The 12,660-nt window shown below is 39.4% G+C and overlaps 1 protein-coding gene across 3 annotated transcripts in view; it reads right to left on the bottom strand.

Annotated features, from left to right (window-relative positions):
• Window positions 1-12,660, bottom strand: part of EDC3 (enhancer of mRNA decapping 3) — a 58,151-nt gene that overhangs the window by 29,153 nt on the left and 16,338 nt on the right. For all 3 annotated transcript variants that reach the window (XM_065906708.1, XM_065906706.1, XM_065906707.1), the window contains 2 exons: window positions 4,861-5,071; window positions 1,901-2,220 (listed from right to left, as the gene is read on the bottom strand). In XM_065906708.1, coding sequence (XP_065762780.1) covers window positions 1,901-2,220; window positions 4,861-5,024 — 484 coding nt within the window. In that variant the 5' untranslated portion in view covers window positions 5,025-5,071. The remainder of the gene's footprint in view (window positions 1-1,900; window positions 2,221-4,860; window positions 5,072-12,660) is intronic.

The following is a 12,660-nucleotide window of genomic DNA, read 5'->3' as shown; positions in this document are numbered from 1 at the left end:
AAGGCATACCATGCTGACAGTACACACTACTGATATGACGCAATGAAAACGACACTTTATCTCTATGTGTCTTCCTCCCCAAAATACATAACCCCAGTCTAATCATGAGAAAAAAACATCTAATACCAACTGAAGAATATGCTACAAGATATCTAACCAGTACTCATCAAAACTGTCGAGATCATTAAAAACAGTAAAAGTCTGAGAAACCCGAAGAGCCAAGAGAAGACATGACTACTAAATGTAACGTGGCATGCTGAATGAAAGCCTGTAACAAGGACATTAGGTAAAAACTCAGGGAATCTGAATAAAATATAGACTTTGGTTAATGTATCAAAACTGGCTCATTAAATGTAACAAATGTACCACAGTAATGTAAGATATTACTAATGGGGAAAATATGTAGGAAAAAATAATTTGCAAATTGCTGATGAAGATTATCTTCCTCCATGAGAGATTATAAACTGCTTGGACATTCAAACTTTTAACAAACAAGTCAATTTTTTGGTAAAGAAAAAAGGTGTCTTTTTGTTTGTTTGTTTTGTTTTAAAGAATAAAGCAACACAGAGAAGGTTAAAGTCTAAATGGAAAAAGTCATTTTCCATCCAAGCATTATACAGTTTTTCAAAGGAAAGAGAAGAACTAACAATTCAATTTCAGTCTCAGGTCAATTCAGAGAGTTGTGTAAGAAGCACTGAAGGAAAAGTGCCTTGAAATACCTTTTTTTTTTTTAATTTTTTCCCCCAAATTTCAGTAGTTTATACTCATGGAAATCAGGCATCTTCAAAACTTTAAAAATGTTGGCTTCTGAAGGGTCACATAAATTTCATATCTTTTTTTTTTTTTTTAATTTTTTTCCCAAAATTTCAGTAGTTTATACTCATGGAAATCAGGCATCTTCAAAACTTTAAAAATGTTGGCTTCTGAAGGGCCACATAAATTTCTAGTGAATCTGTTATAATTCACTACTATAACATTATTCTAGTAAATATGTTAAAGAGCATACCTGACTCTAGTGAATTAACTATAGTTCTGTAATAAGCAAAAGGCACTCAACAATTTGTCAGTACCACACAGAACTGAGCATCAACACACATCAGTGTATGCTCTCCTTGGTGGGCTGGCAGGGACAGTGAACACAGTAAATTTAAAACTGTCAGTCTGTCAGAAACTGTAAGATCACAGAGATGTCTAGGCCCAATCCCATCCTCTCCTCTAACTGAGGATGGGAGTTAAACCACAAGAACAAAACTTATTCAAGAACCCCCTAGAGATGTTCTGAGAGAATAGCACTGAAACAAGGATACTATCAAGGGTGAAACAGATCACCAGCCCAGGCTGGATGCATGAGACAAGTGCTCAGGGCTGGTGCACTGGGAAGACCCAGAGGGATGGGATGGGGAGGGAGACAGGAGGGGGGATCGGGATGGGGAACACATGTAAATCCATGGCTGATTCATGTCAATGTATGGCAAAAACCACTACAATACTGTAAAGTAATTAGCCTCCAACTAATAAAAATAAATGAAAAAAAAAAAAAAAAAGAAGAACCCCCTAGAACAGCTTGAATGCTGGTTCAACTTAGACATCACTACTACCACCATTTACCAGATCAAAACCAACATCACTTTTGTCTACGTGAACTGGAGCTGATCACTGACATTTTTTGAAGAGAGCAAGTGGTGGGAAAGGGCAGGGTGTGAGTCTCAAACAGCTTATTTCCTTTCCTTTAACATCCTGAGGAAACAGCACCGGAATGAAAGAACCATGCTGTATTTCTGCAAAATCCTGCCAGCATCTTTTTTTATTAGGGTAATAAAGGACTTATTTAAAGAACAGCAGTGGCTAAGTGGACATGAGACATCAAGTTAAGAAAAAACATTAACTTAATCCAACTTACAAGAGTTGTGCCGACGACGGAAACTTTTGGACTGACTCAAGGATTCCACGTGCCTGTCCACATAGCTCTTTGAGCACTGCTGCTGCTGGGGAGAGATGGCAACATCTTGGCTCTTCACATCTGTCCTCTTGGGGATGTTCTGAGGGGCACTGCTTGAAGAGGCTGGCTTCTTGACCAACTTTCCTGTGCCATTTTGATTGATACCAACTTGGCAACCAACACCAGAGGAGCCTAATTCTGTCTGATGAAGGTCTCCAAAATGTTGGGTTTCTCCAGGGCCTGGTATCTCCAGAATTTTTAATTCTGTAATGTCACCTGCCCTGAAATACATAAAAGAGTCCAAGTCTCAAAACTATAATAGTGATAACAGTGATGAAACTGAGATCAACAGCAACAAGCCCCACCTTTGGAGGGCTTCATTTCAGTGAGTCATCAGAGGCAAAACCTAAAAAAGATGGTGGCATACTTAAAGACAAGACTTAGCCACCAACATTCAACGGACACAGCACTGACCTTTAAAAGAGACCTACTGTTACATCGTATACTAATGCATGTATAGTATACGTATATATACGTTTACTAATGCATGTATATGGAGTCTAGAAAGATGGTACTGATGAACCTATCTGCAGAGCAGCAACAGAGACACAGACATTGATAACAGGCATATGGACACGGCTCGGGGGGAGGAAGGACAGGGTGAGATGTATGGAGAGAGTAACATGGAAACATGTATTACCACATGTAAAACAGACAGCCAATGGGAATCTGCTGTATGGCTCAGGGAACTCAAACCGGGGCTCTGTAACAACCTAGAGGGGTGGGATGGGGAGGGAAGTCGGTGGGAGGTTCAAGTGGGAGGGGACATAGGTAAACCTATGGCTGATTTATGGTGACATTTGGTAGAAACCAATACAATACTGCAAAGCAATTATCCTTCAATTAAAAATAAATAAATTTTTAAAAAAGAAACAAAGAATAAATTAAAAACTTAGAAAAGGAAAACAAAAAAGAGACCTATTGTTAAGGAAGTGGGAGACGGATGGATGGACTGGGCATTTGGGGTTAGTAGATACAAACTATGACATATGGATGGATGGACAAGATCCTATTGTATAGCACAGGGAACTATAGTCAATATCCTGGGATAAACCATACTAGAAAACATAAAAAAGAATTTGTGTGTGTAACTGAGTCACTTTGCTGTACAACAGAAATACAACATTGAAAATCAACTATACTTCAATAAAGAATAAAGAGACCTATTGTTAATCATAAAACCATCATTAATATCTTAGATTTCTAGAATGCTTAATGGCTTTTTTCATTCATTTACCTACCTGCTCACTCAATAGGTATACACAGATTACTTACTATGTGGTAACCCCTGCAGTAGGACTGAGGTATATAAAGATGAAAAGCAATACATGCTCACACAGGACTCAAAGTCTGGTCGGCAAAAAATTCAAGTAGGTAATCAAGTGTTGAATACTATGACAGAGGTGTGTACTGGGGACTATAGCCCCCCAAAGCAAAATACATGTTAGTTTGGTAGAGATGGATGAAGCACTTAAGCCAAGTCTGGTTGGGGAGGGAAAACAAGAGTTGACCAAGCAGAGTATGGGAGGGAGAGGAGCACCTTAAGCCAAGCCTCAGAGACTGAGGCCATGTGAGGAACTGTAAATGTTACTGTTGTTACTGTAAATGTTATAGTGCTACTAAAGAGACAAATGCTTGTAGAGGGCCATCAGGAGGTAAGGCTGTAGAGAAAGTTAGGGATCAGATCATAATCACACTGGATTTTTCTGGTGGCTATAAGAACAGTGAAGAAACTAGAGGCAGGGGCACCAGTTAGGAGATGAGCCAGAAATAAAAGGGGGTGTATACAGCAAGTGACAATGCAAAGAGAGAAAGGAGGATGAAACCAAAAAAACATTTGGAATCCAACAAATCTGGTGACTAACTCAACATGAAGATCAAGAGAGTGAAGAATTCATTGATTCCTAAGTTCTAACTTGGGTGAAAGGCGTCATGAGTCAGGGCAATACCTAGCGGCAAATGCAAGGTGTGTGCGGTGAAGGGAGGAGCGCTTTTACTATGGGGGGCCTGGGGAAGTTAGAGTGACAAGAAGAGAGACAGTATAAAGGCTGAAAGTGAAGACACAAAAGAAAAGGGGTAGGGTCTCAAAGGATATAGAAAACGATAATACATAAAGCATATGTGATAAGGTTAGCCCTGAACATAAAGGGTATATCTTCTGTGAAGACTTCAGAGGAGGTAAGCAATAAGATGGATACACACCTACAGAAATGGTTAGGTCTGGGTGTTGTTTAGGAAGTCAAGGAAGCTCTTGCCAGAAAGTCTTTTTTTAAAAAAACATTAAGAAAGGAAGGTTTCTGTGAAACTTGTGAAAAGAAGGATGTGAAGACAACATCTAAGCTTGAGATTTGTTGGCAAACACTAAAGAAAAATACATTCCTATAGCTAAGGACTTTAGCTACTAGCTAGAGTGTGTCTCTGGAGATAAATTATACTACAAAGATTTGTATTATATCTTTGTATTATAACAAAGAGAAATAGTTATGTAGGGGGATGGGCGGGGGGGGGGGGGAATCAATAAAGGCCTTAGATATAAGAAAGCACAAATAATACAAAACTGAGAAAGGAAATCTGAAACCGTAAAAGAAAACAGAAAGATGATTCTAAATTTGACACATTTAAATATAATATTGCATGTCTGACAGAGATTAAAAAAATGTTTCACAAACCCTGAATCATCAGCTGAAAACTAATTACTACACAAAGTCTCTGCTGAAACAGCAGTAGAACTAGAAGATCTAAGGTTGTAAAATCTACCCCCTGACAAAAGTAGTCCTATGCAAGAGAATAATGGCAATGAGACCTAGGTCAAGCTCCACAGATCACCAGACTGGATTTGAAGAATCAGTTAGGACACTCACCTGAAAGTGACTTCTGGCACAAGGCACTTCACTCCATTGTGGAAAGGCCGGGTGAGAGAAATGGTCTGGCTGACCTGATCCACTGCTGACACTCTTCCCTGATAGACACCCAAGCTATCTCCACAGTTGATGGACACAATACTGCCCAGCCAATCTGTAGCCATGTTTCAGATGTGAGATTACCGTGGAGAGAAGGAATCATGCAGTGTACCTTGAGAAACAGACAAATCTTCAGTTAAATTTAGCAAACATTATATCAGGTTATATAATAGGTGCTGCTTAATAACACATCTTCTATCATAACCTTAACTGAGGTAATAAACCATTAAAAATAAAGCTTTTTTTTCCCACTAGGAGTAAGCATACTGATGAATAAGCAATATCGTTATGTATATAGTTCTTTTAAGTACTTTCAACCATTATGTACCAGATATTTACCAAGACATCACTTAAAAGATAACGAAAAATCCTGGACAGTTGTTTTTTTTTAAAGTTGACTGAAGACATTACAGAACACTAAACCTATCAACTATGGGACATACATTCTTTTCAAGTTCACCAACATATGCTGGGCCTTAAACTAGTATCAGTTCATTTCCAAGGACTGAGATCTGACAGAGTATACTTTCTGTCCATAACCAGAATTAAATGTGAATTCAATAATAAGATTTTTCAAATGTCTCTAAATAACTGTAAATTAAGCAAAATATCTTTACATAACCAATGAGTCAAAGAAGAAATCAAAAGGACAGTTAGAAAATAGTCCAAAGTCAATGAAAATGAAAATAGAACATATCAACATTTGTGGGATGTGCTTAAAAAAGTATGTGAAAAGAAATTTATATATTTATATTTTCTAATATAAGAAAAAGAGAGAGAACATATATTTTCAATATCAGGAATGAACAACAGGACATCACAGCCATTAAAAAGATAATTTTATGCCAGTAAATTTGACAACTCAGACGAAACAAAGAAATTCCTTGAAAAACAAGTTACCAAAAGTGATACAAGTGTAAGATAGACAAAATCACTAGAACAAAAAAGTTAGAAATAGACCCACACAAATATGCCTAACTGATTTTTGACAAAGTGGAAAAGTAATTCAAAGGAGGTAATGCAGCTTTTCACAGCAAATGGTATATGGACAAAAACTACTAGAACTGATAAAACAAATTCAGCAAGGTGACAGGACACAGTTAACATACAGAAACTGGCTGCATTTCTTTACACTAACAGTGTAGTATCAGAAAGGGATGTAAACAGACAATCCTTTAAAAAAAATCACATCAAAAAAGATTAAAAATAAAAACTTAGGAATAAACCTCACCAAGGAAGTGAAAGACGCTGAAAACTACAGAACACTAATAAAGGTAACTGAAGATGATTCAAACAAATGGAAAGATATCCCATGCTCTGAGACTAAGAGAATTCATACCGTTAAAATGGTCAGAATTATCCAAAACAATCTACAGATTTAACATGATACCTAGCAAGTTACTCATGACATTTTTCAAAGAATTAGAATAAATAATCCTAAAATGTATATGGAACCATAAGAGACCCCAAATTGCCAAAGCAATCCTGAGGAATAAGAATAAAGGAGGAAGCATAACCTCCCAGACTTCAGGCAATACCATGAAGCTACAGTAAGCAAAACGGTGTGGTACTGGCACAAAATCAGACATATGGATCAATGGGAAAAAAGACAGCCCAGAAAAAAAGCCCACACACCTATACTCAATTAATCTTTGACAAAGAAGGCAAGAATACACAACAAGGAAAAAACAATCTCTTTGGCAAGTGGTATTGGAAAAGTTGGATCAGTTCAGTTCAGTCGCTCAGTCGTGTCTGACTCTTTGTGACCCCATGAAACGCAGCACGCCAGGCCTCCCTGTCCAGCACCAACTCCCGGAGTTTACCCAAACTCATGCCCAGCGAGTTGGTGATGCCATCAAGCCATCTCATCCTCTGTCGTCCCCTTCCCCTCCTGCCCCCAATCCCTCCCAGCATCAGGGTCTTTTCCAATGAGTCAACTCTTCACATCAGGTGGCCAAATACTGGAGTTTCAGCTTCAGCATCAGTCCTTCCAATGAACACCCAGGACTAATCTCCTTTAGGATGGACTGGCTGGATCTCCTTGCAGTCCAAGGGACTCTCAAGAGTCTTCTCCAACACCACAGTTCAAAAGCATCAATTTTTCGGCACTCAGCTTTCCTCAGAGTCCAACTCTCGCATCCATACATGACCACTGGAAAAACCATAGCCTTGACCAGACGGACCTTTGTTGGCAAAGTAATGTCTCTGCTTTTTAATATACTATCTAGGTTGGTCATAACTTTCTTTCCAAGGAGTAAGCGTCTTTTAATTTCATGGCTGCACTTACCATCTGCAGTGATTTTGGAGCCCCAAAAAATAAAGTCTGACACTGCTTCCACTGTCTCCCCATCTATTTCCCATGAAGTGATGGGACCAGATGCCATGATCTTAAGTTTTCTGAATGTTGAGTTTTAAGCCAACTTTTTAACTCTCCTCTTTCACTTTCATCAAGAGGTTTTTTAGTTCTTCTTCACTTTCTGCCATAAGGGTGGTGTCATCTGTGTATCTGAGGCTATTGATATTTCTCCCGGCAATCTTGATTCCAGCTTGTGCTTCTTCCAGCCCAGCGTTTCTCATGATGCACTCTGCATATAAGTTAAATAAGCAGGTGACAATATATAGCCTTGATGTACTCCTTTTCCTATTTGGAACCAGTCTGTTGTTCCAGGTCCAGTTCTAACTGTTGCTTCCTGACCTGCCCACAGGTTTCTCAAGAGGCAGATCAGGTGGTCTGGTATTCCCATCTCTTTCAGAATTTTCCACAGTTTATTGTGATTCACACAGTCAAAGGCTTTGGCATAGTCAATAAAGCAGAAATAGATGTTTTTCTCAAACTCTCTTGTTTTTTCAATGATCCAGCGGATGTTGGCAATTTGATCTCTGGTTCCTCTGCCTTTTCTAAAACCAGCTTGAATATCTGGAAGTTCACAGTTCACGTATTCCTGAAGCCTGGCTTGGAGAATGTTGAGCACTACTTTACTAGCGTGTGAGATGAGTGCAATTGTGCAGTAGTTTGAGCATTCTTTGGGATTGCCTTTCTTAGGGATTGGAATGAAAACTGACCTTTTCCAGTCCTGTGGCCACTGCTGAGTTTTCCAAGTTAGCTGGCATATTGAGTGCAGCACTTTCACAGCATCATCTTTCAGGATTTGAAATAGCTCAAATGGAATTCCATCACATCCACTAGCTTTGTTCGTAGTAATGCTAAGGCCCACCTAATTTCACATTCCAGGATGTCTGGCTCTAGGTGAGTGATCACACTATTGTGATTATCTGGGTTGTGAAGATTTTTTTGTACAGTTCTTCTATGTATTCTTGCCACCTTTTCTTAATATCTTCTGCTTCTGTTAGGTCCATACCATTTCTGTCCTTTATCAAACCCATCTTTGCATGAAATGTTCCCTTGGTATCTCTAATTTTCTTGAAGAGATCTCTAGTTTTTCCCATTTTGTTGTTTTCCTCTATTTCTTTGCATTGATCGCTGAGGAAGGCTTTTTATCTCTCCTTGCTATTCTTTGGAACTCTGCATTCAAATGGGAATATCTTTTCCTTTCTCCTTTGCTTTTCCCTTCTCTTCTTTTCACAGCTATTTGTAAGGCCTTCTCAGACAACCATTTTGCCTTTTTGCATTTCTTTTCCATGGGGATGGTCTTGATCTCTGTCTCCTGTACAATGTCACGAACCTCTGTCCATAGTTCATCAGGCTCTCTGTCTATCAGATCTAGTCCCTTAACTCTATTTCTTACTTCCACTGTATAGTCATAAGGGATTTGATTTAGGTCAGATGTGAATGGTCTAGTGGTTTCCCCTACTTTCTTCAGTTTAAGTCTGAATTTGGCAACAAGGAGTTCATGATCTCAGCCACAGTCAGCTCCCGGTCTTATTTTTGCTGACTGTATAGAGCTTCTCCATCTTTGGCTGCAAAGAATATAATCAATCTGATTTTGGTGTCAACCATCTGGTGATGTCCATGTGTAGAGTCTTCTCTTGTGTTGTTGGAAGAGGGTGTTTGCTATGACCAAAGTTGGCTATGGAAAAGTTGGATAGCCACATGTAAATCAATGAAGTTAGAACACACCCTCCTATCATACACAAAAATAAACTCAAAATGGCTTGAATACTTAAACATAAGACATGACACCATAAAACTTCTAGAAGAGAACACAGGCAAAACAATCTGACATAAATCATACATTCTTAGGTCAGTCTTCAAGGCAATAGAAATAAAAGCAAAAATGTATGACAAAGGAAACCATAAACAAAACAAAAAGACGACCTACAGACTGGGAGAAAATATTTGCAAATAATGTGACTGATAACAGCTTAATTTCCAAAATATACAGACAGTTCATACAACTCAATAACAAAAAACAAACAACCCAATTAAAAAAAAATGGGCAGAAGACCTAAACAGACATTTATCCAAAGAAAAGAGAGACAACCAACAGGCACATGAAAAGATACTATCACTAACTGAGACATGCAAATCAGAACTACAAGAGGTACTGCTTCACATCAGACAGAATGGTCATCTTCAAAAAATCCAGAAGCAATAAATCCTGTAGAGGGTATGGAGAGACAGTAACCCCCTATACTGTTGGTGGGAATGTGCGCTAGTGCAGCCACTATGGAGAACAGTGTGGAGGCTCCTTAAAAACTAAACCAGAGCTACTGTATGACTCTGCAATCCCACTCCCAGGCAAATAAAGGAGAAAAACATGATCTGAAACGAAGCATGCACCCCAAGGTTCATCACAGCACTGTTTACAATAGCCAAGACGTGGAAGCAACCTAAATGTCCATCGACAGAGGAATGGATAAAGAAGACGTGGTACAAAAATACAATATATTAATCAGCCATAAAAAAAAATAAAATAATGCAATTTGCAGCAACATGGATGGCCCTGGAGAGTGCCATACTGAGTGAAGTAAGTCACACAGAGAAGGAGAAATATCATATGACATCCCTTGTATGTGGAATCTGAAAAGAAATGATACAGATAAACCTACTTAAAAACAGAAACAGACTCACAGACTTCAAGAATGAGCTTATGACTGCCAAGGGGAAGGACAAGGGGAAGGGATAGTTAGGGAGTGTGAGGTGGGCATGTATACACTGCTATTTTAAAATGGATAACCAACAAGGACCCATTGTATAGCACATGGAACCCTGTTCAAAGTTATGTGATGGCCTGGATGGGAGGCCATTTGGGGAAGAATGGATACATGAATATGTGTGGCTGAGTCCCGTCGCTGTTCACTGGAGACATCACAACATTGTTAATCCACTATACCCCAATACAAAATAAAAAGTTAAAAAAAAAAAAACCCAGTTGAAAAATAGGCAGAAGATCTAAATAGGCATTTCTCCAAAGAAGAAACAGAGATGGCCAACAGGGACATAAAAAGATGCTCAACATCACTAATTAGAGAAATGCAAATCAAAACTACACTGAGGTACCATCTCATATTAGTCAGAATGGCCATCAGTTAAAAGTTAACAAAAAATAAATGCTGGAGAGGACATAGAGAAAAGGAACCCTCTTGCACTATTAGTGGGAACGTAAGTTGATACAGACACTATACAGAACAGTGTGGTGATTTCTTTAAAAACTAAGACTAAAACTACCATATGACTCAGCAATCCCACTACTGGGTATATACCCTGAGAAAATCATAATTCAAAAACACACATGTACCCCAATTTTCACTGCAGCACTATTTACAATAGCCCTGACATGGAAGCAACCTAGATCCATCGACAGATGAATGGATAAAGAAGTTGTGGTACTATACACAATGGAATATTACTCAGCCATTAAAAGGAATGAATTTGAGTCCATTGAACTGAGGTACACAAACCTAGAGCCTATTCTACAGAGTCAAGTAAGACAGAAGGAGAAAAACAAATATTTTATATTAATACATATCTGTATGGAATCCTGAACATGAAAGAGGAGAGTGAAAAAGTTGGCTTAAAGTTCAACATTCAGAAAACTAAGATCATGGCATACGGTCCCATCACTTCATGGCAAATAGATGGGAAAACTGTGGAAACAGTGGCTGACTTTATTTTTCTGGGCTCCAAAATCACTGCAGATGGTGATTGCAGCCATGAAATTAAAAGACGCATACTCCTTGGAAGGAAAGTTATGACCAACCTAGACAGAATATTGAAAAGCAGAGACATTACTTTGTCAACAAAGGTCCATCTAGTCAAGGCTATGGTTTTTCCAGTGGTCATGTATGGATGTGAGAGTTGGACTATAAGGAAAGCTGAGCACCGAAGAACTGATGCTTCTGCACTGTGGTGTTGGAGAAGACTCGAGAGTCCCTTGGACTGCAAGGAGATCCAACCAGTCCATCTTAAAGGAAATCAGTCCTGAATATTCACTGGAAGGACTGATGTTGAAGCTGAAACTCAAATACTTTGGCCACCTGATACAAAGAGCTGACTCATTTGAAAAGACCCTGATGCTGGGAAAGATTGAAGGCAGGAGGAGAAGGGGATGACACAGGAGATGGCTGGATGGCATCAATGACTCAATGGACATGGGTTTGGGTGGACTCCAGGAGTTGGTGATGGACAGGGAGGCCTGGCATGCTGCAGTCCATGGGGTTGCAAAGAGTCAGATACAACTGAGCGACTGAACTAAAATGATATGGAATCCAGAAAAATAGTACTAACGAACCTATATGCAGGGCAGGAACAGAGACACAAACATAGAGAACAGACTTGTGGACACAGGAGGGGAAGGAGATGGTGGGAATGAGAGAGAAGCAGTGAAACATACACATTACCACATGTAAGTAAAATAGTGGAAACTTGGTGTGTAACACAGGGAGCTTAACCTGGTTCAGTTCAGTCGCTCAGTCACGCCCGACTCTTGGCAACCCCATGGACTGCAGCACGCCAGGCCTCTGTGTCCGTCACCAACTCCCAGAGTTTACTCAAATTCATTTCCATTGTATCTGTGATGCCATCCAACCACCTCATCCTGTTGTCCCCCTCTCCTCCCGCCTTCAGTCTTTGCCAGGATCAGGGTCTTTTCCAATGAGTCAGTTCTTCACATTAGGTGGCCAAAGTATTGGAGCATCAGCTTCAGCATCAATCCTTCCAATGAATATTCAGAACTGATGTCCTTTAGGATGGACTGGTTGGATCTCCTTGCAGTCCAAGGGACTCTCAAGACTCTTCTCCAACACCACAGTTCAAAAGCATCAATTCTGTGCTCAGCTTTCTTTATAGTCCAACTCTCACAACCATACATGACCACTGGAAAAACCACAGTTTGACTAGATGGACCTTTGTTGACAAAGTAATGTCTCTGCTTTTTAATATGCTATCTAGGTTGGTCATAACTTTTCTCCCAAGGAGCAAGCGTCTTTTAATTTCATGGCTGCACTCACCACCTGCAGTGATTTTGGAGTCCAAGAAAATAAAGTCTGTCACTGTTTCCATCGGTTCCCCATCTATTTGCCATGAAGTGATGGGACTGGATGCCATGATCTTAAGTTTTCTGAATGTTGAGTTTTAAGCCAACTTTTTCACTCTCCTCTTTCACTTTCATCAAGAGGCTCTTTAGTTCGCTTTCTGCCATAAGGGTGGTGTCATCTGCATCTCTGAGGTTATTGATATTTCACCCAGCAATCTTGATTCCAGCTTTTGCTTCATCCAGTCTGGCATTTCACATGATGTAC

This window comes from Muntiacus reevesi, chromosome 15 (genome assembly GCF_963930625.1).
Source record: "Muntiacus reevesi chromosome 15, mMunRee1.1, whole genome shotgun sequence".
NCBI lineage: Eukaryota > Metazoa > Chordata > Mammalia > Artiodactyla > Cervidae > Muntiacus > Muntiacus reevesi.
This window is presented reverse-complemented; position numbering and strand designations above follow the sequence as displayed.